The sequence below is a fragment of the Pseudochaenichthys georgianus genome, chromosome 23 (genome assembly GCF_902827115.2).
Source record: "Pseudochaenichthys georgianus chromosome 23, fPseGeo1.2, whole genome shotgun sequence".
Taxonomy (NCBI): domain Eukaryota; kingdom Metazoa; phylum Chordata; class Actinopteri; order Perciformes; family Channichthyidae; genus Pseudochaenichthys; species Pseudochaenichthys georgianus.
Window position 1 is genome coordinate 13628749 of NC_047525.1, and position 27773 is coordinate 13656521.

Sequence of the window (27773 nt, forward strand, 5' to 3'; positions counted from 1 at the left end):
GTAATAAAAAATGACTTCATGTGGAAGCCAATATTCATTTGCATGAGACTTTTAGAAGTATTTTCCTCCATCAAAACTAGGACGTGGATACTGTAAACTAGCTCAGAGTTTGTTTTGTACTTTTGAGAAATCTCTTATGATTTAGTATCCACATTAATTGTACTCCATCTTCCCTTTCTGCTCAGTAAAATCACCTCCCACCTACAATTTATCACAAAATATCTGAGTAGCACCAAACGGTGGTTATTCGTTAATTTATTTGGCATTTTAAAGATACATTGGAACTGCATTCATCAAAAATATTTGCATAAAACTCCACAGTTTTGCATTTATAAAAATCAAAATTCATGTAAATTCAGGCAAACGTAAAATACAAAGTAAAACCAGTTAGCTGCAAAAAAAAGCCTGTTATATTACAAACCAACCACAGGCAATGTTATACATAAATTGATCCGACATTATTCTAGATTCTTTCTTCAACGTCCTCCAGAGGGCAGCAACGTCTTTAAAAGTAGTGCGGACACGCTCTCTGTGAAACTAAAAGCACATTAATTATAATTGGTACTAGAATAAAAAGTGTTCAATTTCCCGGGCAAAGGAATTACATTTGTACCCAAAGAGAAGAGCGAGCAAACAAATGAGGATCCATACGGTCGCAGAGTGGTCATGCTGTATGGATCCGGGTATTAAACTATAATATGACCGTTATGATCATTAAATAGATTTAAACTATTAAGCAGTTGTGTGGGAAGACATACATTTAACACAGGTGGTTTTTTTGTTCAGACAAAGTCCCGGGACTTCTTAATAGCACAGCAGAGCATCATGCTGAAGATCATCCCAAAGATCTGAAAGGAGAAGGAGACATGAATATACAAAGGGTGAAAAACTTAAACTTTGGTAAAAGATCAAAACATGTATGTGCATGTTTCTTTTAATGTCAACTGCCAAGTAATTAAAGACTTATAAATGTTGGCATTAAAATCTTTTCAGGATGTGTCATCACACTCACCATGATGATCCCGATACCAATGCCCACCCCTCCGATAATGTGCAGTTTGGTGTTGAACATCTCGTCGATGGCAGCCGGACAACTCTGACAGAAGCAGAAAGAAAAGGCATGTCAACATTGATTTTGAAAAAAACGGGTATACATTAAAATTGTATTCATACAATTCTTAAAAAGGCTGTCACAAAGAAGTGGTTTAGGAAAAGACACCCAACATTGATCAATGGATGTAAGTAATAAAGACAATGGACATGTTGCTACTAGATTTTCACAAGTGGATCGGGTACATAAAACCTAAAGAGTCCAACTCTAGCGGACTTTATTGAACAAGTAAAAGATGAATGAAAATAGAACGTGATTTAAATAGAACTGATTTTTTACCCTTTGAGATATTCCCCTGTTTAACCTTTCTTGAATTACAGCAGTAACAGAACATCAAACTGAGCCCCTGTATGGTCAGTGAGAAACCCTGTGTTTGTGTGAGTGTGTGTTGTTACCGTGGTGATGAGGACCTCCAGTCCATCCTTCCTGGGGCAGATATCTTTAGCGGCATCGATCACCGTCCCTGTGGGCCCGCAGCAGTCCAGCTGCACGCACACATCACCGTTTATTAATCATTTATTCCTACAGCAGCACACACCCCTACTTTATATTTAAAGATGTGAGAAATCATTTATTTTCAAATCAACTGTTGTGTTGCTATTTTTACTTAAATAAAGTGTTCTTCTTCTTCCACCACAAAACAAAGAAATAAACATGTATACAAAACTAATTAATAAATATTGCTGCATGGCTTCTTTGTGCCAAAATATAGTGACTCCTAAATCTGCCTACCTATTGATACCATCAACCTATTCTGTAGAGATATAATTTCATACCATTACATTACAGTAAGGTCCTGATAAAAAAAGTTTCGCAAGAACTTTCCAGAATAAAAAACATCCTTGTATACATGATAGTAAAACTCTACAACTCAAGTAAGCAAAGACACTCGGGTGTAAATGTACGTGTGAGTACTCACTCCGAAGTGGATGAGACGCAGTGTCTCCTTCAGTGCTTCCTGTTTCGTGTCCTTGTAGTTGTTGTAGGTCTGCTTATAAAACTCTGTAACCTCCTCCACCACCTGCAGACAGAGACGAAAGACAAAGAAACAGCAGAGTTCAATGCCAACTCCACGGGCAAAATAATGAAGTCTAAGAAAGGGTGTGTGTGTTTTTGTTTACCTTGTCCTTGTTGGAGAGACCCCAGATCCCAGCAGCCACCTCCACAGCGAAGATGAGGAGCAGGAAGCAGAAGAACTAAAAAATTAAAATAAGAGTTCATTTTCTCAGCATTTTTGTGGACGCATAGGTGAAAGATATTCATACCATACAATACATTCAGCAGACACGTGAGTTTCTGACTGAACAATATGTTCAGTTTAACCAATTAAAATGTTCCACTGCTGATCAGAGAATAACTCACCAATCCCAGCATGCACGGTGACTCCTTCATGGCTCCGCAGCATCCCAGGAAGCCCACCACCATCATCAGAGCCCCCGCCGCAATCAGGATGTACACACCTGCACAACAAGATGCACATTAGAGATGGACGATATAAACCCTTTCCCATAAACTTTTCTTTAAATAAATACTCTTATTGAGTCATGATATGGCCATGCTGATGAGATAATGAGTACAGCTCGTACATATGTAACCTTGTTAGTGGTCCAACACATACAGTAAATAACTCTGACATCAAGGTAAATCCAGAGAGCCGTTCCTGAGTTTTCTACTGAAGTCAGACAGACATTCAGGTTATGGAAGACCCCTTTCACGAGGATACCCATGTTTTTAAAAAAAAAAACAGGTTCTTGTTTTCTCTTCAAAAATGGTGGCATGCTGCTCTGAATTATCAAACATACTATCTGTCAACCGTCACTTGACCTGAATGAGACTAGAGATTATGATGTTGAATCTAAAATCAGTTACACATTAACTCAAGAAATTTACTCAAGTGCTCTCATGCTACTTTCTATTTCTCTACCTATATATATTTCAGAGGGAATAATTGGTACTATGATTTGTCGATATTTTTTTGCATCAAGTATTTCTACTTTTATACCCCAAGTACATTTTTCCGATTATACTTTTATAAATCTATACTACAATTTTAATTGAGTAACATTTGTAATGCCTTAATTGACTTTCTTATAGAGTATTTACACTGTGGTATCAGTACTTCCACTTATCTAAATGGATGTTACTCTGCTAAACCCAGGCAGATACACAAGAGTCCATACTTTGTGTTTCTTTACTGCCCTGCCTCTGCATGTGTTTATGAATCATGTTCAGCATTACATTTAATCAAACAAGTCATAAATTACTGTGGACACATTGCCGAAGTCAAATTCCAAACATAAATTGTAAAAAGTGATTTCAGTGCCATACATCTTTAAGACCCATTATCTTTAATGTGGCTTTCAGAATGATGAATCATCAAAAAAATGTAGGAAAACAATAAGCAGCCTGCTGATGTCATGGTTTACCACCACACAAATATGTGTCCTCCTAAGCAATCATTAAGATGTTTGTCATTTCTAAACAATCCTCTGTCGCCTCTCTGCCCACTTCACTTATCAGTCTGATGCAAACACAAAGAGAGAAGAAGGAGGGCGAGAGTCTTTTTTTCAGAGTGCTTCAGAGAACAACCGTGGAGACACAAAGACGTGGCTGTGAGTGTGTGAAGAATGAAGCTATGTGAGGAGGACGGACCCTGGCCTCAGCTGCCCTCTGCAGCGGGGGGGTTTCTACAGTCAGGTTGTTCCTGTTTCAGCAAAGGTGCATCCTTCTGATACACACGCACACAAAACCCCTTCCTGTTTACCCCGTGGTAGTACACTTCAAGACTTTTTTTAGGACAAGGTCAACTCACGATTGTATCTATAAAACATGGAAGGGACATTTTGTGGTGCCGAATTGCCCAAAAGGAAAGACGGCTAGTTGTGAGTGGCATTGGGCCTTTATTGTTATTATTAAGTGCAGAGGATGTGTGGAAGCGGTCCAGGTGAATAATCTTATACCTACATACAGTGAGGTGCTAATCATTTTGTAAAAAGCCTGAATATCTAATAGATTTGAATATCATGTACATGTAGGGTGAAGGGTGGCCTGAGTTGATAGGAATATAGGATAGGCATATAAACGAATTATGCTTCTGCCTTTTTTGGGGTAAATACTTGCCTTTCACTCACCATTACTTTGTTTACACTAATCGTGTTGTGTGTGAAGACGGAATACAAATATAAAAGTGAGGGCTGCCACCATATCTAACCAAACCAGGGACAATGTACTTGGGACCATTTGAGACTGGGTGCATGAAGACACAATTTGGTCTAACATCGTGTCCTAATTAAAAGGTGTCTCTCAACACTGGTTCATGTGTGGTAAAGTGAAGCTCGAGGGTCAAGCTTTCTCACTGCGATTGAGGAAATACTTTGATTTGATGCTGTGGCAATACAGCTGCAATGTTGTTCTACTAACTGAAAGACTATTATTGTAACCTGGGTGCAATTCTAAAGAAGGTAGTGTAATGTAAAGGCCTTACCGGTGAAGAAGACTGTAGGCGAGTCGTCTCCTGAAAACAGTCCCTCTGTCCTGGTGTCAAAACGCAGCCAGAGGCCCACAGCCAGCACCCCCGTACCTGCCAGCTGCATTAAAGAGGGAAAGAAACCGGTATTCAAATCTATATCCAGATCTTTCAACATCATGTCAATGAGTGTATTTCCTGCATCAAGATCATCTTTAGATACAAAATCTGCTGTTAAACAATTCACACACTATTTAGCTATGCAGGAATAATAAAGACTATGGTTTACACTGGAGAAGGAGGGGATAAAACGTACAAAGAAAGAAAGTCAAGAACACTTCACATTCATACACATTTCTCTCCTTAACACACCCAGAAGAACCTGATCAAAAAGCTGAACATTTGACCCTTAACCACAGTTACTAGACATATGTGGCTTAAGGCTTTATTATTAGAGGTTTTACTACATTTGCCACAATGCATAAAATGTTGGATTAAACATTTTATTATATGAATTCCCATATATCAATCCAGAACATTGGAATAATTAGTAAAAGACAGTGAAAACAGTATGTTATTGTTTGTGCGTCTCCCATAGTGTTCCCACAGCAATGGGGGATGACTCCTCAGCAACCAATGAACACAAGTTCAGCTCTTTGTTGCCACCCAAATAACTTTTCCATCACGTCCTCAGCGTACGGCTGACGTCCTGTTGTTGTGCAACTGGAGACGGGACTGACACAGAGTACCCCGCGCTAACTTGTAGCATTGTGTCCCAACATGTCTGCCTTCCTGCTGCAGACTGATGACCAATTCATCATCACATGTGACTCCACCTCAGTGTGGGTAACAATTAGGGATATTGTGACATTGCTTATTTTTAACAGCTTACTTTTTATATTAGCTGCTCACTTCTTTTATATATATTTGTATACTTCCTGTAGCACTTTCCCTTGGCTGATCCAACACTGCAAATCCACCCTTTGTGTGACTAGTAAGGGATTATCTCAGTTTATAAAAGCGGTTATCTTATACAAGCAACTGATTATTTGTTTCCAACTTGTTTTTTACTGCCTGCTAAGTAAATAATTCAAATCAGACACCACATAATGAACCAGACAGACAATGGTCTATTAGGGTCATTGTAGGTGTAAAAAGATGTAGTTATTTTATTAAATAAGGGGCCATTTGTAAATGTATTACTTTAATCCAAGATGATATCCATGTTTTTCTAGTACATTTCAATCTTGAAAAGTAGGGAATGTATTAACTATGACTACAACTGCACCCCCAAATAAAGCCTCGTTTATTTTAATACTCTAAGTATAATTTGGCCAGTAAAGGCAAGCACTAAGTGAGGGTATACAAAATCAGTATCTGAAGAGACTCCCAAGATACTTTGTCATAAAACAGGAAATCAGAGCTTTTCAGGCTACACGTTCTACTTGGTTGTTAGAAATATTTCTCAAGTAAATTGTAACCTTGTGTAAACCCAGCAGCAGTTAATGTACAGCACCATACTGAACCGTCTTGTCACTATAATCGTAAATATTTAACAAAGAAATCCTCTGGCAATTCCAAGCGTAATGTAAGGTCCAGAGACCTTTGACCACTAAAGTCTAATCAGTTCATTCTTGAGTAAAAGTTATGCCAAATGTGAAAAAATGTCCTTAAAGCGTTCCTGAGATGTTCAGGAGTATGGGACTGACGACGCAAAAACTGAAAAAGAGACAAAAAAATGTAAACAGGACATTTCCTGAATGATAAATGGATATTTGTGTTAAAGTGCAGTAAACCCTCTTAAGAGAGTTTTGTTTGTTTAGTCGAGGCACTAAGGAGCTGTCCTAAATATCCTGGAAGAGTCAGTAGTTTCCCCTTGAGGTTCACATTATTAACTCTCATTAAACACAAATGGCACTCATCAGCAACATAGCCGTACAGGCAGCGTACAAGAGAGAAATTAATGATTGATAACTTTCATAAGCCTCAAGAGATGTACCATAGAGCCAATACAGCCATAACACAGTTTCAACACTAAAGCAAAACTAGTTTCTTGTGAAGAAAAAAAAAAAGAATCCCCCAGGACTTGTGGGAAATGTAGTTTTTCTCCCAGGACCTAGGAGCCCAATTTGTTTACAGTAAGAATTCCTTACCAACAGCCCAGTCATTACATGTTAGAATAAATAACCCCCTCTAATGTGATGTTTATGCCTCTGTGAATCAGACCTTCAGTCGTCATCTCATTTGTCCACCCAACTGCAGACTAGAAATGTCAAAACAGTCATTAAGCAAGGACTACAAGTCACCGTGTTATTCTAACACTGCAAACAGGTCATTAGAGTCATGAACAGAAAGCCATGTGGATATTTAGACAGAATTCTAACAAAACAAACGTTTCTGTTACGCATCCTCTGGGTGTATCAAGCAAGAATTTCCTCTGCGGAAGTCAATACCCTCATTTTTGTTTTTAAGATCAGGACGAAATGGAATGTTAAACATGTGAAAACAATGAGAGTCCAGTTATTCCTGATTAGCTGAGTGACTTGTATTTCAAATGGAAACTTGAAGGAATTTAGAAGTGGTGGAAAAAGCTTTGCTGCAAGATCAAATTTCTTAGAATTAAACATCCATTAAAATAACATCCAAGTCATTTCATAAACAAACTTAAGGACTGAGTGAATATTAGTAATAACTTTAATTACCATAAAATGTGATCACTTTGATAACTGCCTCATTCACCCTATTTTTTAGTAATGGTTCTTAAATAAAAGTGTGTTAATACCAATGAATCCAATGTATACATTTCTGAAAGTATTTGCTAAAATCTGATATACTTGTCCAAACACTGCGGATTACTCATTCGATAAGGAGGAGAATGTTTGTATCTCCATTGGCATCACCACATGCATTGTAATGTCATGACCGGCATTGTTTAGTCAGAGAACACCTCACATTTTCCAGTGACAACTTCCTGAGGCAACAATGAGGCTCAGAAGACAGCAGGTGAATGCGTTTACCCAAACTAGTAGGATACTCTTCAAGCTAAAGAAAAATGTATATTCCTTAGGATTCTATTAATTAATTCACCTGCATTTTTTTAAACCGTAAAAAGGTTTTTAAGCTTGGAAGACCAGCAAGGCGAAAAATAAATTTCCTTTAGTTTTGAGTTTGATTAAAGTTGCCGAACATGCCTTTTTATCTAAATGTATCCTCAAAAAACTATTTAAACAATGCGGTACTAATAGAGCATTTCTTATGTATGAACAAGCAACCTCACACCTCAGACAAAATCAGAAACAAGGACTTGAAACTCAAGCATTTAAAACATGTTTTCACTTCTCTTTTTTCTTTGAAATTCCCTGAAAACAGTTTAAGAAACTACCAAATGCCTAAAAGAGCCGCTTAATCTGAACAAGAGTCTCATGTTTCAACCACAGCTATGGTGTGAGTGATACATACCCAGAAGAGGAAGTTGAACACAAACACCAAGTATTTGATACACTGCAGTGCCCCCATGGCTCCGTGTTCAAGATTGAGAAGGTTTTTTGTAGAAGCAAAATCCAAAAGTGAGAGGTTTCTCTGTTCAGGCGGTAAACCGTGTTGTTTGTGGGCGGTAGAGACAGCACAGAGTGTACAGAAGATTTTTGTTTGAACCGCACCCTTGCATGGCTCACCTGGGTGTACTTAATAGGAAGTGAGGGGGCAGGGAAAAGGGGTGGGAGGAGATGAGGGGGAGGGATATCTGTTGCAGTGGATTTCACACAGAGTAAAATGAGAGCAGGTGAATGCAATTCAAAGAGCAGGGTGATTACTCCGCAGCATAAAGTCCAACAATGTTTTATCCAAAGCCACTTTCAAATTCAGAACAGCAAGATTCCTTTAGACACAACAGCTTTAAGCCACAAAAGTTGCTTTTCCAAGATCTAGTCAAACATGAGGGTTTTTTGTATATTAAAAAAGACATGTATACTTTAACATGTTTACATATTTATCTAATTTGTTTAATTGTAGATGTCATCAAAGATTCTTGTCACATTTGGGTTGTAAACATGTATTGATCATATAATTTTATTTTTGTGCTGTGCCAAGTATGCTGGAAATTAGATGTAGCCTTGGTCTATTCCTCCATTAACAAATGCTTAACGTATCTATAGGCTTCTTGTAATTCTCTGACATGGGGACAAATCCGGTTTACGTGATTTAATAAGGAAGTAAAGATGAGAAAAAAGGGTACACAAAAATGAGGGCTGCAACTTTAAAGTTAAATGTGTCCCTGTTACGCCCTTGCATGAGCGGTTACACTACAGAATATGTGCGCTCACATGCGTTCACTAAAGTTGTTTGAATGATTGGATCACAATGCGTCTTGGTATTCCTTAACACTTTTACTGTGTTTAAAACATTCCACATTTGACCCAATCACCCAAAAAGCATTAGTGAAAACAGAGACTTTGATATGTTGACCCAAAGGTCAAAGGTCGACCAGTTTGTTGGGGAACATAGAGTTACATTTGATGCTAAAGTTCACCATTGCATCCTCATCATCTGTTGAGCAGTGGACAAAGTGGCTTTTATCCAGATCTGAGGTTTAAAAGTTTCGCAAAGCACTTCATGACAAAAAGGCACTGTACACTCAGACACTTAACAGACACTTAGACACTCAGACACTTAACAGATCTGGAGGATTTAAGACATGTTGGAACAGCAGCTTGCAGTAAGGAGAGTTTGGTTATTTAAGTAAACACCTCTGCAAGCTAATCGGAACATGTTCCAGCTTCTGCTCTATTTTCTAATTTATAGTGGAACATTTTGGTGGATGAAAATAAAAAAGCTGTACACAGTACTATTTTACCTGTCCAAAATGTCCCTATACCAATATTAATTTTAACTTTCAGTAAGCTCTGTTCTCAGGTGTCTTTGCGTTCAATATTTGTTTGTATATATAAAAAGCGATTGGCTGCACATTTTATTTTGAATGAAGGAGAACTAAATGTATGATTAAATGATAACACAGTGAGAAAAAGATACTGGAATACTGACAGATAGGAATAAATGAAAAATATGTATTATTGTATATCACATTAGAAATCATGGAACTCGATCTACCAATCTTCGCCTCGTTTTGAATAATGTGTCTTCAGAGAAGTGAGGCTTCGCAGGTGTATTCACAGACACCTCCAGGGGCTGTGGTTCTCTGTTGTTTGCTATGAAACTGGAGCCCTCTCTCCCAGTAGACCCAGTGAAACCAACAACACCAGCTTTGTCTCCAAGCTGCTAGAGCCTCCCCCATCTCTCACTCTCTTCCTCCTCCCTTCCTTCACCCTTCTCTGCCATGAAGTGTTCTGTTAGCGTTCTGTCCAGACTGCAACATGTTCGGTTTGTGTGCATCTGCAGACTGGACCTTTGTTTAGTAATTGTTTTAAAGATAAGGAGATCAATGGAAGAGTGAGAGGGGTTTGTTACAGAGGGGAGAAGACGCAAAAGAGTGAAAAAAGAAAAGGAGGGAGTAAAGAAGCACAACTTCTCAGTCCTTTCATTTGCCTCAACCACACCCCCCGTTGGGATTTATCAGCATTTTCAAAACTACAGCAAGACCAAGAAAGGTTTTTATAAACCCCAACCATGTGTCCGAGAGGTAGTGTATGGCTACATGAGAAGATGTTTCATTTAGACGTCAATTGCACAAATTAAAGTATTTCTCTCCCATATCCAGGACAATCCTCATTTTACCTCAACTTACTTTTGGAGCAAACAGAGTTATCTGACAACGTTATCATTTAGATATAGGAGAGTATACGGTGTGGAAAGAAGTCATCTGAAATGTCAACACCTTAGGATAGCATTTTTTAAATCAGCAATGGAGACTTTTCAATAATTATTTTGCCATATTTGACCCATTTTAAAAGACAGTTGCTTAAAGGTTTCAGATATAGTTTGAATATTTTCAGAGGGACAGTTTTTTGTAACATTAAATCACATAAACAGTAGAAACCCAAAAGTTTGAACCTAAAAATGTGCATACTATTTCCCCATTTAGTAAGAGTAGCTATACCATGTATGTTGCATTCAAAATGATGATGAAGTAGAAGCATCAAAATACACTTAAAGTGGCAACATTTGTGATACTGTTTATAATGTATAGGCTATACTCGGTAGATTAACTAATATTACATCACAATTTGTAAGTATATTTATATTGTGTATTAATAGAAATCTGCAGAGCAACTATCAAATACATATTTAGTTTTAAAACAGTGCAATATTTTCCTCAAAAAGGGTAGTTGAGGAGTATAAAGTCGCATAAAATGGAAATGCTCCAACTGACATAGCCCTAATGATGATAATATACAAAAAACAAACACAAATAAAATGATAATATTGACCACAAACATAATTATTACGGTTTTTGGTCGATTCTGGCTCGATCTTAGACCTATATTGAAAATAAAACAAATAAAAAGGGCTAACCGTTTTTGGGGTAAGATTAATCTATCTTCCTCTTTAACTATTATTTTGAATATTTTAACTTACCCAGAAGACGAAATTAAAGATGAAGAGGGCGTGCTTGAGGCAAAGCTCCCAGCTGCTTAGAGCCGACATCTTGATGTTGGTTTTAACGCTGTTTGTTTGAATTAAAACGGTTAAATATCTGAAAATCTTTCAGCGGTTGTCCGTTCTTATCTGTTGCGTTCGGCTCGGCTCGGTCACTTCCGGCAGTTGTCGGCTGTGTGATGTGTTGAGAGGAAAGCGAGAAGATCAACTGCTGAACACCCACAGATAAAGGCTGTCTTTCTGTTTATTGTTTGTCTTTCTTTCTGGCTCACACCGGAAGAAAAATAGGAAGACACTATAAATAAAGCTATATTCTGAATGTAGGTCTGCTAAAAAGTTAAAAACCCTATAAACACATGGTGTCAAATTCCACTCAATTGCTGTACTCAACTAGGCAAAAAAAAATACTTAACCTAGTATTTCATTTCATGTTACTTTATACTTCTCCATACAGGCACTCTAATACAACCACTCTCATATTGTTTTGCCGATAAAGATTCTATATAAACTATTTTAATACAACAAATTTAGCATTTAAAAGATATCTGTTCATTTGGTGACAGATTGTTTAATTCATTAAGATAGATATGTGTGAAAAATGCGTGTTATTTTTTTATGCTTGATAAAGCAGTTTGGCTGCCTGTGAGGGGAATCATATTTGATAATGCACATGTGATTATTTTAATTCTCTTTGTGTTTGATCATGATGAATCTGTGTGATCTTTAGCTGAATTAACCTTGGCCTGATTGCCTTAACTAAGGCATTGTTGCCTGTAGCCCTTTGTCTTGAGAACACAGGCATGCAAAGTAAATTAATTAACAAATATAAAACACTAATAACTCAACAAAAATAATATTAGTATAAAACAGTGAATATTAGATCACTTAAAAATAGTTCCCATACTGTCAGTGGTTTCTGTAGATGGCAACAACATTCATGATTTTGGCAGTGAGAGCATAGTCACATGTTCAGAGTTTGAACTTCATACCTCATTGCCAGCTTTCGAAATGCCATCAAGGTCAACACCAACGATAACCAGTGTGTGTGTGTGTGTGTGTGTGTGTGTGTGTGTGTGTGTGTGTGTGTGTGTGTGTGTGTGTGTGTGTGTGTGTGTGTGTGTGTGTGTGTGTGTGTGTGTGTGTGTGTGTGTGTGTGTGTGTGTGTGTGTGTGTGTGTGTGTGTGTGTGTGTGTGTGTGTGTGTGTGGCTATACTTTCTCTCTCATTCTCTGCTGGAAATGTGACTGTTTTTCTTTTAGTGCAGAACAAAGATGACAGTGTGAGCAGTCAGCCCACAACTTTTGTTTGCAGCTGCGCAGAAACACACCATGATGATGATAAAGATATGGATACATATGATGAGGGTGGTGAAGGTGTTAGCAACCAGAGTGACCAGCTGACCAGAACCACAGCAGAAGGAGTAAAATAACTCCAAACACAGAAATATTGAAATAACGTTTATTGACATCTGTTGCACTTGTCTATGGCTCTGATGTGCCTTTTAAGTAGTGCAGTATATCAATGATTAACTCTTATTCCACATGCACACATTTTAACCTCAGAGTATGAAAATAAGCTGGTTGCACCACATTCATGATGTAATGTCCACATCTCCATGATCACATTATAGCTACATACTTAGTATATAGTTACATACTCCTATCATGCCTATTTAATGTGTTATTGTATTATATTCATCATATTTGAATATTACGGGTGCTATCACTACAATTCTGCATGAAATCCTGCATTGTGTGACAGTAAATCTCTGAAAAAGAGGCATTTGAGGCAATTTTTTTAAAAAGGTCAGATTTTTATGTGAGTGCAATTGACTATATGTGTTGGTTCTGATGGGGATTTTTGAAATAAATTGTTCAGTTTCACCCTTAATAAACCTGCAAAAGTTTGTGTGTCTACAATGTCCCAGTCTTCTACTGAGAGGCATAAAGACCGAGTGTGTTCCTCTGTGAAACAACACTGCCTTCATCTCCTTCATGGCGCGTGCGTGTGCGTGTGTGTGTGTGTGTGTGTGTGTGTGTGTGTGTGTGTGTGTGTGTGTGTGTGTGTGTGTGTGTGTGTGTTTCAGTTTGCAGAACAACTCGGCGTTCATCATTGCACCCCTTTACAAAGCCTTCCTTCAGAGCTGCAGCCGCCTGTGTGTGTGTGTGTGTGTGTGTGTGTGTGTGTGTGTGTGTGTGTGTATGTATGTATGTGTGTGTGAGTTGTGTGACAGAAAGAGGATAAAATGAAGCAGAGAAGGAGAATGAAGAAGTAATCGTCACATTTTCAAAACAATTCCAGGTTTCGATCAACCCAAAGTGTCTTATGATAAACCACAAAAGTTCCAGGGTAATAAAAACACCATGCACACACTTAGACAAAGGATATGTCTAATACATAAAAAAAACCTCTGAAGTCAATATAAATCTCCATCTGAGGTCAAAGAAGGCATTTAAGGAATGAAGAATCTGCTGTCCTATAGTGGTTACATTCAGAAGCTAAAATAACATCAAACCTTTCACTCGTGATGGACAGACAAAGCTTTATGAAGATTTTGATCAAACAGTGACATCTAGCGGTTTGAAGTGAGTATTGAATTGTTTAATTTTGCTCAAGAGCACTTACATTTTGCCACTGAATTTCTGAGAAAATGTTTGAAATTATGTTAACTACAACATAAAAGAACAGTGTTAATACCCATAATTCTTTAAGGATAGAATATATTATTAATTGTGTTTCAATGCAGAAATAGCAAGGAGATAACCACATTGGTTCAAATGTACATTAAAGATGAGATGCATCATTAATTCCATAATAAACAAGATAAAAAAATAAAACAATACAGATATTTATATTTTTACACTTAGCATGTAGACCTAAAATAAACAAATCCCCATCCACAGCTCCATGTATTCTGGTGTTAAGTGGCTACAGAACTTTTAACAACAACAATCCTTTATGTCCCAGCCAATCAGCAGGGTTGCTCCTCACGGCGCGGACCAATCAGAGAGCAGTGTGTGCTGATGGAGCGAGACAGCGGCGGTTTACCTGTCAGTCAGTGTCGTTACCGGGACGAGCACCACCACCTTCCCAGTAGATTGTATCGGCGTCAAATCCAAAGTTAAACGATGGAAAGCAACGCCGGACCCCCTGCTTCGCCTCAAAGTGGAGGTTAACGTCACAAAGTTGTCACCAAATGCTTCCCGGTACCGTCATGGCTCGGACCGGCTCCGGTGCCCTCCTCTGGCGGCGGAACATGAAGCTGGACACCTTCCTGAAGCGGAACACGGAGCGGGCGGTGTACGAGCGGATCCGAGCCTACGAACCGTGCGTGGTGATATCAGAAACCGTTAAAAAGGTGTATATGCATGTGGTGTTGAGCGACGAGCGCGTGTATCTTACAGAGTACCCGCCACGTACGCTCACCGAAGCCTTTAACTTCAGGCGCGTGCGTCACATCGAGCTGGTGAGTTTAAAAATCATATTAAACGTCTTCTATTTTTCAGTGAAAGCTACAGCACAGCAGTGACTGTAATCATTACATTACATTGCATTTAGCTGACGCTTTTATACAAAGCGACTTACAATAAGTGCGTTCGACCAACACAATAATAAAATAGTAATCGCCTCCAATATGTTTCATTTTGATTCAAGACGGAACGGTTTGATATTTAAGATAGGCCTGTCAAACATAGTGAAATGTCCCTTAAAATGTCCAGAGCTCAATCTATCATCTTTGAAATATTGTTTGACTTCTTAACATTGACAACTAGAGATCCACTTGCTTTTCATTTGTAATTTTCTTTAACCACATCTCTTGGCCATTATAGGTGTTGCAGTTGTCATGGAGATAGCAAGTGGACTTTCTGTTGAGAATTGGCCTTCAAAAATGTACTTAATAAGTTATCCAAATAGTTATGATTTTCGTGCATCAACTAAGCAATCATTTATCCACAGCTATTTGTTAGTCGATAAATATATTGTACAAGCAAATACGACAGTTTCAGCTCCCAGTAAATAGTTGAACTAAACATTTTAAAATGTTGTAATTGGCATTTTGTTGAAGAGTAATCCAGATTTTCTTTTATTTAGATCAAGCAATAATACAAATAGTGATTAGATGCAACTTCAACTGTGATTGTAGCTTCCAGCTTTCAAATTCAGCATATCAACTTTAAACTTGTTGGCTTTATTAGATGGTTAACTGAATATTTTGAGATTTTTCTACTAGTTATCGAGAAAAGAAAGCAATAATTAAACTAATGAGTTGCAGCTCTTTCTGCGATTTAAAGCAAAATAAAGACCATCATCATTTCCTCCTCTGTTGTAGATCCTGCTTCTAGTATTTCCAGAATCACATTTACCATCTTGACACATACAGACAAGCTGAAAACAATACCGCTGCGTAGTGGCTGGTTATTACCTGAACACATTAACTAATAGCCTGCTGTAGTTAAGTCTTAAGGTTACAGATGTTTTGATTTACAGGTGTCACCATTATTTAGTTGAGTCCTTATCGGTTAGTAATCCTGCCTCGGTTCTAAATGTCCCCTGTGCTGTTTCAAATCAAATATAAAGCCCTGTGCAGCAGGATTCTTTTATCAGCTTGGAGTCATTTTATTAAATAACTGCACTACTATTGATATATATATTATATGATTCAATACATGTTTAGTGCTGCAACTAATGATTATTTTCAATTAATTGAAAATCTCTTTCTTCTGATCTTTTTATGTTTTAATTGTCTTGGTTACCAATGCAAGGTTTTGTGCACCACCTGAGACCCCAAGGCTCAGGGTCATAAAAAACCTGTTTTGTCAAATACAATTTAAAAACAGACATCATAAAACAAATTAGTCAAGATCAAGCAATCAACCTGATCAATGAAACAGCAAATCAGGTTAGCTACAATCCTTTGCGACTGCAACTATACATCAATCCATGTATGTATTTGTTAATGGAATAAAAAGCAGACATTCAAATAATAAGTCAAGAACCAAATCATTTGTTCTTTGTAAATTATTAAAACTTGTTCAAAGTTGATAGGATTAATTTATAACAAATATCCTGCAGTACTTGCAACACAGATAGTTGATCTGAAGAAGTCTGTTAATAGTTGACAAGAGCTTCTTTCTAGTATCCCATATGTTTTTTATAGGGTAACAATATACATATGTTCAGGTGTTTTAGCCTTAAAACACCTTTAATTCGTCATGATAATATGAGGTTCTCAATAATTAAACATATCAAAATGTGGATAAAGAACAATTAAAACCCCTAAAAGATCAAGAACAAGGTTTTTTTTGTTTATCTCTGTTACAAATAAAAAACTTGAATGACCGAGTCTAGAGGTTTACAAGAGGGTCAAAGTAGATTCAAGCTTAATACTGTGTTATATGTAACCCCACATAACACGAGTTGTCCGAAATAGAAGCTGCGTCTGTGTTTAGAGAGTAAGCCTCTCATTAACAACCTTATGTCAAGTAAGTCAGAGGTCGAAGAGTTAAATTCTTCCTCGGTTTAATCCTGTCTGCATTACACTGTCAGCCTCTGGTCTGTGTTGAATTTATTTCACCTCACTATGACTGTAATAAAGAAGATAATAGATGATTCAAAATACAGTAATATTAACTCTTTCTAAATAAATAAAAGAAAACATGTAAAAAAGTCTTTATAAATATTTGTGAAAACAAATCTTAATAAACACAAGGATACAAATAAATATGTAATATAAATTAATTAATAAATACAATTGTAATAAATATTAAAAATAATTAAATGTAGACATTTATTCTTATAGTAATTCAAAATTATTAAAATGTAAATTACTTTTGATAGGTGTGACTTTTGTAAAGTGTCTTTTTGTATTTTGAACATACATTACATGTATTATTATCATTATTATTATAGTTATACTATTATATTTAGATACATTTGACTTCACTATAATAATTAACTATTATAATATATTTTACTAAGTACATAAGCACTAAAATGTATTCTTCCTATACTAGCCTGTTCTATGTCAATTAATGCCCAAAAAAGTATAGAATATAAAACTGGGCTGAAAAGATGCGTATATCCAACATCTGGAACACAGATCCTTATTTCCATTTCCTCTCTGCAGGTCAACGACCTTCCAGACTTCCTCCACGGGAAGGACCGGGAGCGCTGCCAGCACATCCTTATCACCTACATCACGGACAAGCCTGCAGCGAGGGGCCGTGATTGGCTGAGGAGAGACAAGAGGGCGGGACTTCGTCCTGCTGCCCCTGCGTCCCGCAGACCCAGCGACTGTCTTACAATACCACACACCTTAGGAGGTAAAGAACCTCTTCAAATGCACAAATAATCGATTATCATACTCTAACAAATCATTACAACTACCATGCAGTGTGTAAAAGGACAGTGAAACATTTTGGCTTTGCACACCAGCACATTGGGTTAACACATTTGGCTCGTAAGGACAAGGTTTCAGCTTAGAGGCCACATCTTTAATGGTGCTTAGACTCAGGAAGTAGAACAGGTCAGACTCTAATCACAGTGTTGATAGTACAGTCTCTGGCTCTTCCTGTCTTCCATAGTTGAAGTTCCCTCAAGGACTCAAAATGTCTCTCCCATAGCCAATACCTTGCATTTTATATGTAGGATGAAATCTCAAGTGTCACATTATTTTAATCATATGCTATTTGTTTTTGTTCTGGTTTTGTTAAGGACTGTAAATATATTTCATTTATTCACTCACCTGCTTCAGAGTGTGAGTGGCTAAAATATGGGTAACAATAGCATTGAAGCTCATGGGTTCTTTATTTTTGTATTGTTTGTCTTTCTTATTTGATACTTTAAAGTATCGTTTTAACTCTCCTGTGTCTTTTGTTTCCCTAACAGGTTATCCTGCTCAGAGGTGAGCTTCACACCAACACACACTCTCTGGTTTGTCAGGTGATATCCATGAATGGAAACTGAGACTGGCTGTGGTGTCTTTTTCTTTTTATCTGTCGAAACTGGTTCTTAAAGAAGCACAATATCCTTTTTAAATCTAATAAATTCTCGCTAGCCTGAACTGTACTCTAAACTAAAACTTGTTTCTATCAACCACTATTTTTTCCCCAACTTAAAGGATTATTAACACTTGTTTAGCATCCCACATGGTGTATCTTTGTGTGTTTTATTTAGCATTTCCCTTCTGTCGTGCAAAGTGTGCAGGAAGGATTCTGTATGGGAGTCACGGAAACAGACAAACTCTTCAAGCCATAAAATCTTTACAGGTGTTTTTGTCAGCTGGACTACAAGAGAGAAGGAGGGTTAGACTTTAAGAGCTCAAATACCTGGATTTAGATATATGGTAAAAGGCTGGTGTTTGCACTGAAATGCCAACATATTGCACAAAAAGTAAAATTTCATCTTTCCGGTTTCGGTTGGGAAACATCTAAATAATGCGTAAAGTGAAAGCTGGCTCTGTTGTGAACCTCCTCAGAGTCTCAGGTAGCTCATTTCTTATTTAATAAGAGGCATGTTCCACTTCAGTTTACCTGCCGCTCATTGTCATTGTTCACTGAGGGATTTAAAGAAGTTCATCCACGGCCAAAGTTTCATATCCATATGTCTTAACTTGTTCCAGACTAGAGAATATTTAATGATAATTAATAAAAAATAAGATGTATTTAATGTTAAAAAAAACTATTGATATTGAATGTTTGAATGAAGAGAAATCTTCACAATTTGGCTGCAAAAACAAAAGATCTATAGACTTTTACAGTTAATTTGTGTTTAAAAATAAATAAAATTGAAAGGCTTTAAGTATCAACAACCAACATTGTATATCTTTGTGTCTTTTGCAGCCACTTCTTTTTACAATATGCTTAAAGGTAAAGGAACAACATACAATACATTTTACATTAAGGTCTGAGACCAACAATGGTTTTCATTAGCGTTACATTTGGAGATCATTTATTTTCAAATATAGAAATTAGTAAAAATCTGTATTACAAGTTCATAGACTGAGCCCTGGTCTTCAAACTCATTTTTCCAACCAAAGATATGTGCTCTCCAATGTGATCAAGAAAACTGAAAAATGTCCCATTTAGAAAACACATCTTGCAAATGTATGGCATTTAAACATGTGTATCATTTACAGTACCTTCATCACATTTGTACCTTTTTATATAAATAACATTTTCCTGGGTAATTTCCATCCTTTTCATTCATTCCTCTGTGTTTTGTGTTTGTGCGTCAGTCATGTAACAGGAAGTGATTTACGCTTATTGAACACTGACTTGTTGCCTGGTTACAACAAATGACGTACTGATTTTTCGACGGTGTGTGTGATGTTAACTCAGGAGAGTGCAAATGCTGCTGTCTAATGCTCACCTGTCTCTCTGCCTGAGTGTAGTTCACCCCTGGGAGATCATTTAACACACACACACACACACACACACACACACACACACACACATACACACACACACACACACACACACACACACACACACACCCAAGGAAGTGATGATGGATCTTTAGGGACATGAAAGCAGCTTACAGCCTTTGAAATCATCTGCTGGTGGGATGGTGGTGGAAATAATCCCATGTTTACTACTTGCAAATGAAATTGTGTTCATCAGACCACTTGGTGTAAACTGCAGAGACAAATAGATACAAATGAGATGACTTTATAACCATTGAAGATTATAAACTCAGGATTAAGGACTATCTCACCGCTTATTGCACACATTAATATGTCATTGTTTTATGTAAAATGCTGTTTTATTACCGTGGTTAGTTTCTTTTAAGGGCAATTGGTTGTTTTTAACTTCTTGTTGTTTAGCTTGATGCCTGTTGCTTTATGCACATTGTGAAATACATTTTGAATCTCAATGGGAAACACTCCTTGTTAATAAAGGTTAAAAAATGATTGCAGAGGTTAAAAAGTTCTGTGCCGGGTCAGTTCAGGACCTGTACAAACTAGTAAATGCACATCAAAACATTATTATGACAGTGCCTTCCTGTATGTTCTGGGAGGAAATGATTTGTATTATCTGTAGGCAGTAGAAGGAAGACAGGAAATGAGAGTGATGCAACAAAGATCCCTTAAAATTAAGCCATTGGAGCTCACTGTACTGTATCACCTTTTCTCAATATAGCACTGTATCCTTTAGAGCTAGTATAGTCAATATTAGTATTGGTAAAACTCATGCTTTTCTATCCATGTTAAGTTAAAGTTAACCTCCTCCATTTCTTTCCTCTCCATCAGGAGCCCCAGTGAAAGTGCGACAGAGCATCACATGTTACCGCCGCCGCGTTCTGCCTCCTGTCCAAACCCCGACACTTTGGGCCTCCTGAGGGTCCCTCACCCCCCCTCCACAGCCTCCTCCCTCTACTCCCCCACCTCCAATCATAGACTGTTCCTCTCCGACACAGGCCAGGTACCCCCTTCAAAAACCTTTTTCTGCATTTGGATTCAATCATTTAAGAATACAGAACATGACGTGTGTGTTGTGTTCAGGTACCGAGGAGGCTCATTACAGTTTTGTCTCGCTTGTTGGGAAGAGACTGTGTGAACAGTGGAGAGGAGAGGGAGGCCGAGCTGCATCTGTACGCAGTGACACCTACGTCCAGACTCTACCTCCATCTGCAGAGCTCATGGAACAGCTTCATTATTGTGAGGGATCATTATTAAAGTCTCTCACCCATTTAGCATTGCACTCCCAATAAATTAACAGACTTAAGACGGAATGTACAAAAAAAAAATCAAAGAATCACATTTTTTTTTATTACACTCATTCTACTTCCTTGTCAAAACGTGGTGCCTACATTACCCACAATGCTTTACATAGGTCCACGGAATCGTTTTTGACGTGTATTTCAGTGGAGGTCCACTTTAAGGCTTAATAAATTCGTTAACACCATGTTCACCTCAAAAGCTATCTGAGGAATGTTTCTGACATTATCGGATTATTTGCCATCCCTTTTGAAAAGCAATATATATGTACCTATATTTGTTTGTTTATGGTCCTTGTGTGTGTTCAGAGGTCCACTCTGTCATTAGACCCGCTCTACAGAAGGAGGTGCAGTGCCTCGTCTGACTCTTCTCCTGGAAAAGCACTTCCTGGCATCAGGTAAACACACACTTGATACACAATACGGGGCTCTAACAGGAAGAATCTTGAGTTTATCTCATAGACATGTGAAACAAATCTTCTGCTGGACATTTGATAATCATTTCACTGGTTCTTTCACAGGTTTTCCTCTATTACATTAACTTAGAATGTACACAATTTCAAAGCGGATGAGATTGCCTGACTTTAAATAACATCACCTAGGATTTTGAGAAACTTGGATGAACATTTTCACAATTTTCTGACATTTTATAAACCTATGTGTGTGCAGCTGGGAGCGGACTGCTCACCTGTTTGCTCAGCTGAGCTCGGAGCTGCTGCAGGAGGGGATCGGAGTGGAGTGTCTGTACCTGCTGCTGCAGGAGCTGAGCACCGCTGCGCACCGCAACATCGCTCTGCGCCGACTCTTCTGGAGGGTGAGGGCTCCAACAGTCACACTAACTAATAACAACGCAACATATTCTAGAATAATTGAATATTTGCCACATGTGTCTTTACATTTTCTGGACCAAACTATTAATTGATTATTGATAAGGGAAAGAAAATGGGCCCCGTACTTTTCAGTATTGGGAATTCAATTGTTGGCTCCTCTGCTTGCCTTCCACTAGGTCAACATACAGTGGGGCAAAAAAGTATTTAGTCAGCCACCAATTGTGCAAGTTCTCCCACTTAAAAAGATGAGAGAGGCCTGTAATTTGGCAATGACAGAGGTCAAATGTTTTCTGTAAGTCTTCACAAGGTTTTCACACACTGTTGCTGGTATTTTGGCCCATTCCTCCATGCAAATCTCCTCTAGAGCAGTGTTGTTTTGGGGCTGTCGCTGGGCAACACGGACTTTCAACTCCCTCCAAAGATTTTCTATGGGGTTAAGATCTGGAGACTGGCTAGGCCACTCCAGGACCTTGAAATGCTTCTTACGAAGCCACTCCTTCGTTGCCCGGGCGGTGTGTTTGGGATCATTGTCATGCTGAAAGACCCAGCCACGTTTCATCTTCAATGCCCTTGCTGATGGAAGGAGGTTGTCACTCAAAATCTCACGATACATTGCCCCATTCATTCTTTGCTTTACACGGATCAGTCGTCCTGGTCCCTTTGCAGAAAAACAGCCCCAAAGCATGATGTTTCCACCCCCATGTTTCACAGTAGGTATGGTGTTCTTTGGATGCAATTCAGCATTCGTTCTCCTCCAAACACGTCTAGTTGAGTTTTTACCAAAAAGTTCTATTTTGGTTTCATCTGACCATATGACATTCTCCCAATCCTCTTCTGGATCATCTAAATGCTCTCTAGCAAACTTCAGACGGGCCTGGACATGTACTGGCTTAAGCAGGGGGACACGTCTGGCACTGCAGGATTTGAGTCCCTGGCGGCGTAGTGTGTTACTGATGGTAGCCTTTGTTACTTTGGTCCCAGCTCTCTGCAGGTCATTGGCTCGGTCCCCCCGTGTGGTTCTGGGATTTTTGCTCACCGTTCTTGTGATCATTTTGACCCCACGGGGTGAGATCTTGCGTGGAGCCCCAGATCGAGGGAGATTATCAGTGGTCTTGTATGTCTTCCATTTTCTAATAATTGCTCCCACAGTTGATTTCTTCACACCAAGCTGCTTACCTATTGCAGATTCAGTCTTCCCAGCCTGGTGCAGGTCTACAATTTTGTTTCTGGTGTCCTTTGACAGCTCTTTGGTCTTGGCCATAGTGGAGTTTGGAGTGTGACTGTTTGAAGTTGTGGACAGTAGTGATGACAGTTTGACACTGAAGCTTCGAACGGAGCTTCAACCCTGAACTTCCTATTTCATAGAAGCAGTGCTTCGAAGCTTGCTTCAAATCACGTGACATATGACGTCAGAAGCAGCAACTGCTTCAAATCACGTGACATGTGACGTCCGAACCAGCATCTGCTTCATTTCCTGAATGAATCACTTGACTGGTTCACGGTCCATTCACGCGATTCAATGCACTGCCTCGTCTCGATTCTGACAGGTGACAGGTTGAAACAGTTTCGAATTTGAGCGCTTCAACACTTTATGACCCCTCTAAACAATGCGCAATGTGTGGGTTGTTGTCATAGTTTGTGTTGTTGCTGTTGAGTTGTTGTTGGTATTGCATTTGAATTGTAGTATCATTATAGAGCAAGCCAGGAAGAAAGATAGGTCGTTCTGGCTCGGGAAACACTTCGAAATGTGGAGAAGTTGTGAACAAAAAGACAATTATGAGTAATATAAAAACAGTTTTGAGGAATAGATAGCCCAGTGGGTAGAGCCGGCGGCCCGAATCCGGCGATGTCCTCCGCTCAGCTGGTTCAAAGCCCAGAATGGATGTACTTTTAATCATTGCTTTTCAACTTTAATACTTTAATAACTGTTAAAAGGCCCTCTCCTCCCAAAAAAATGTCCAGCACTCTCTAGTCTCTTCTCAATAACCCAATACACACAATTATCAATCTTTAATTGCAAATAGAACATGATATTCAGTCTTAGTGTGTGTGTGCATCGAATATTTTTCAAGGCAAAGATACGTTAAACCCACTGCAGCCTTGCACTTCGCCAGGAGAGGTCGCTGTAACTGAAGCTTCGAGAAATGAACCTATTTCCGACAAAATTGTCCAAGTGGTTCGATGCTTCATTCAAAGCTTCATTTTGCCATCACTAGTGGACAGGTGTCTTTTATACTGATAACGAGTTCAAACAGGTGCCATTAATACAGTTAACGAGTGGAGGACAGAGGAGGCTCTTAAAGAAGAAGTTACAGGTCTGTGAGAGCCAGAAATCTTGTTTGTTTGTAGGTGATCAAATACTTATTTTACAGAGGAATTTACCAATTAATTCATTAATAATCCAACAATGTGTTTTCCTGGATTCTTTCCCCCCATTCTGTCTCTCATAGTTGAGGTGTACCTAGGATGAAAATTACAGGCCTCTCATCTTTTTAAGTGGGAGAACTTGCACAATTGGTGGCTGACTAAATACTTTTTTGCCGCACTGTATCTATTTGCAGTTTCAAGATAAAGAAATCCTAATAAATATGAAGTGCCCAGACATGTGGTCAAAGCTCTTTTCCTGTTGGAAGAAGTATTAATAACTATACTTGCTATTCAACATGTCCTCACAAAGACACACTTACATTCAGACAAATGTGAGTGTGTTCCACACCCAGAATAAACTTCAGTAGAGATTTGTCATGTTGTGTTTCAGTCCAGTGAGGTGTGCGTGTTCCTGGTTCAGACTCTGGAAGAATCTCTGCACGGCTGTCAGAGCCTCCATGGAGTCTACACGGCAGATCAACTACTGTAAGAGTGTGTGTGTGTGTGTGTGTGTGTGTATGTGTGTGTGTGTGTGTGTGTGTGTGTGTGTGTGTGTGTGTGTGTGTGTGTGTGTGTGTGTGTGTGTGTGTGTGTGTGTGTGTGTGTGTGTGTGGTGTGTGTGTGTGTGTGTGTGTGTGTGTGTGTGTGTGTGTGTGTGTGTGTGTGTGTGTGTGTGTGTGTGTGTGTGTGTGTGTGTGTGTGTGTGTGTGGTGTGTGTGTGTGTGTGTGTGTGTGTGTGTGTGTGTGTGTGTGTGTGTGTGTGTGTGTGTGTGTGTGTGTGTGTGTGTGTGTGTGTGTGTGTGTGTGCAGGATTGTGTGTGATCTGAGATTGTAAGCTGCTTTGATTTTACACAACACACTTATTGCTATTTTAGAAGTCAGAAGGCTTGGTGTGTTTGTGTTCATATTCCTATATTTATCTCCCTGCTTCCTGTTTGTCAAACAAACGGAAAACTAATTGTATTGACTGTATATATATCTTTTAATAGGATTAAAACACAACAGCATACTTTTAAAACAGTCAGCAGTGAGGAGTTTTAGGAAAATAGTTTTAACATGCAAAAATATGTTCAGTGTCATCCTATAAGTTAAGTTCTGTGTTCATTTATTAAGTCAACCACGTGCACAAATCATTCGGACTAAAGAGAAGATGTGTTGGTCCAGAGAGTAATTGTATATGTTATATGTATGTTGTATAAATGCTCTGAGTCTAACACTAGCTCGATGTTTCTGCACAGACTAAGCACTCTGATCGTGCAGACGCTCGCCGTCATGTTCAGAGAGACGGAGGTCGAACCAGCCAGATTCAACCTGCTCTCTGCCAAAAAGTAAGCATCCCACCTGTGCTCTAAATATTTCAAATCTATATAAATATCTAAATAAATGTTTATCCTGCTGTAAACTCCCTTTTTTTTCTCTCCCTGCAGAGGTGCCCTGGCCTCCAGAATGCTGCTTGCCTTGATTTGTGATGCAGAACTACAAACACAGAAGCAAAGATCTCTGGTAGACTGTGAGGTCAGCGGCTCTCTGCTCAAATATGTATCATAAATATTATTTATGTAATCCGTTTTAATGTAACCCTTGTCCTTCTCTGTCAGCTTCAGGCCTTACTAGCGGAGTATCTGGACTCTGCCTGCTCTCTGCTCTTCGAGCTGCTGCTTTTAGGCCACGAGGTAAGTTTTAACCGCAGGTCGACAAACATAAATGATGGTTGCTACCTTACCTCCACATACGAATCAAAGTTATTAGTATGTGATCCTGTTTTGAATTAAAACATTTGCAGGTCTATAACAATCAAACTATATATACTAAACATATTCTGTATTTGTTAAAGGTTGAACCTCTTGAGTCAGCCGGTGACTCTACACGTATCTGTAACTTTTCTGTGTTTTAGGCCAGCAGATGTTCCCTGACAGAGAACTTCCTGTCTGTTGGCTGGATCCTCCGAGTCCTGCAGCCTCATCCTCACCTGGTAAACTTCCTTACTGTTACTCAAATACTGCCAGTCCTTTTTTTACTGTCATTTACTGTGTTTTTTTCAATGACATACTGCTCGTTCTCTCCTACAAAAGCTAGGCTCTAACAACACTGTTATCAGATCAGTTTTCTCTCCTTATCTCTTTCTTATTAGCATGAAAAATGTACCGGTTGCCGCCTCAAAATGTAACCAGCATTGGTAATATCAGCGCAAAATAATTATAATTCGATGAGATTAGTAAAATCTTTTTTATTTTGGTTCTTAAAACTTTGAAAGAGTGAGACATCTTCTCTTTAGTGGATAGTGTAAACTTTCATTCCTAATATGGCAATAACTTTTAATTATGTCCACTTTAATAATGTAAAACCCTGATTACACTGACTTGTATCTGTGTAGTTTTTCACCAGCATAGAGAAAAAACACATTCTGTTGTTAATGTAAAGCACTTTGGGCTGCATGTCTTGCATGAACAGTGCACAAATGAAATCAATAAAGTATATCATTACTATTGTTCGAGAGGTGTTTTCACATTCCTTTACTAAAGGGGAAGATGTCCGTGCACTTTTCCAAAATGTGAGACGTAAACGTAACATGGGCAAAGTTAAATTCGGAATGTCACACATTTGAAAGCTAACCATAAAAGCCAGACACAAATAGAACTTCACTGCTACATGCTGATTATTTTGTGCACAACACACTCCTCATCTTTCTCCTCTCTGCAGATGTCCTTCGTCAGTCACCAGGCCCATCAGGTGGTCGTGGTTCTGTCCGACTTGCAGGACTCCCCCCTCGCTCCCTCTCAGTCGGTGCTGCTCTTCCAGCGCTGTCGCCTCCTGCTGGCCTGCCTGCAGTACAACAACCTGCTCGCTCAGCATCTCAGGTCTCACTTCAGGGAGGAGTTCAGGTCTGTGCTCAACATTCAAGGAATTTGGAAATAATGAACCCATATCATTTCAGTAATTTATGAACAGTCACAAACTCAAGTGAAGTCTGTCAACATTGCACACGTTGTATCAGGTTAAAATAAGACCCTAATGAATAATGATGCAAGTTTTATGATCCGTTTATGTCTTGCCTGCAGGTACTTTGTGAAGCTGTCCTGTGTTGAGGTGAAGCTGCCCCCTCTCTACCCGATCAGCCCCCCCACCCTGCGGCTGGTTGAGCAGATCCTCACTCTGCTCAAATGATTGCACAAACACACGAGTGCACTTACACCTGGAGACAGGCTGTGACAGCGTGTGCCTTTACCAAAGCGTGAGTGCGTTTAAACGCGTAACGCATGAAGCATCTCTGCTGCTGTTACAAGTGAAACTCAAGATCCCAGCAGAAAGAATATGACTTTTATTTGTTTTATTAATAAGTGTTCCTATGATGCTGTGAAGCAAAAATCTTCTCTGGAATTCTTGAATGTAAGCATTGCTATAAGCGAAATGCTAAAATAGCGATGTTAAGCAGGTATAGTGTTTACAGATGTCACCATCTTACTTTAGCATAGTAGCGTGAAAATATGATATTTAGCAATGAAAACAAACGTTCCTGATGTTTGTTTAGATTCTGCCTGTGTTTATAATTTAACCTCTAGATGTGTCTGATGTCAAAACTAAATCTGCAAAGTGTTTAGGTGATATGCACTTTAAATAAAGTTAAAGATGAAACTTTGAAATCTGTTATAAATTACAGCTGAATGTGATAGAGATCACTCAATATTGTTTCAGTTGAGATCAAAATAAAAAGTATTACACATGCATAGATT

General features: G+C 38.6%; 2 protein-coding genes across 3 annotated transcripts; one reads left to right on the forward strand and one right to left on the reverse strand.

Annotated features, from left to right (window-relative positions):
• Nucleotides 1-238: 238 nt before the first annotated feature.
• On the reverse strand, nt 239-11330 carry cd9b (CD9 molecule b). 2 transcript variants are annotated; one of them, XM_034112346.2, is made up of 8 exons: nt 11109-11330; nt 4596-4698; nt 2474-2571; nt 2233-2307; nt 2031-2132; nt 1507-1596; nt 1013-1096; nt 239-848 (listed from the first exon to the last, which is right to left on the reverse strand). In XM_034112346.2, exons 1-8 carry the CDS (start codon nt 11175-11177, stop codon nt 783-785), a joined length of 687 nt encoding a protein of 228 aa, XP_033968237.1. In that variant the 5' UTR covers nt 11178-11330; the 3' UTR covers nt 239-782. The 2 variants fall into 2 exon arrangements, with proteins under 2 accessions (XP_033968237.1, XP_033968238.1); XM_034112347.2 differs by lacking the exon at nt 11109-11330 and adding an exon at nt 8037-8269.
• Nucleotides 11331-14206: 2876 nt separating this feature from the next.
• Nucleotides 14207-27683, forward strand: c23h12orf56 (chromosome 23 C12orf56 homolog). The gene is made up of 14 exons (XM_034075119.2): nt 14207-14594; nt 17256-17451; nt 18017-18032; nt 20379-20550; nt 20631-20786; nt 21155-21243; nt 21515-21659; nt 24434-24528; nt 25281-25370; nt 25470-25557; nt 25641-25715; nt 25937-26014; nt 26743-26924; nt 27102-27683. The coding sequence occupies exons 1-14, from the start codon at nt 14325-14327 to the stop codon at nt 27205-27207; spliced, it is 1758 nt and encodes a 585-aa protein (XP_033931010.2). The 5' UTR covers nt 14207-14324; the 3' UTR covers nt 27208-27683.
• Nucleotides 27684-27773: the final 90 nt, after the last annotated feature.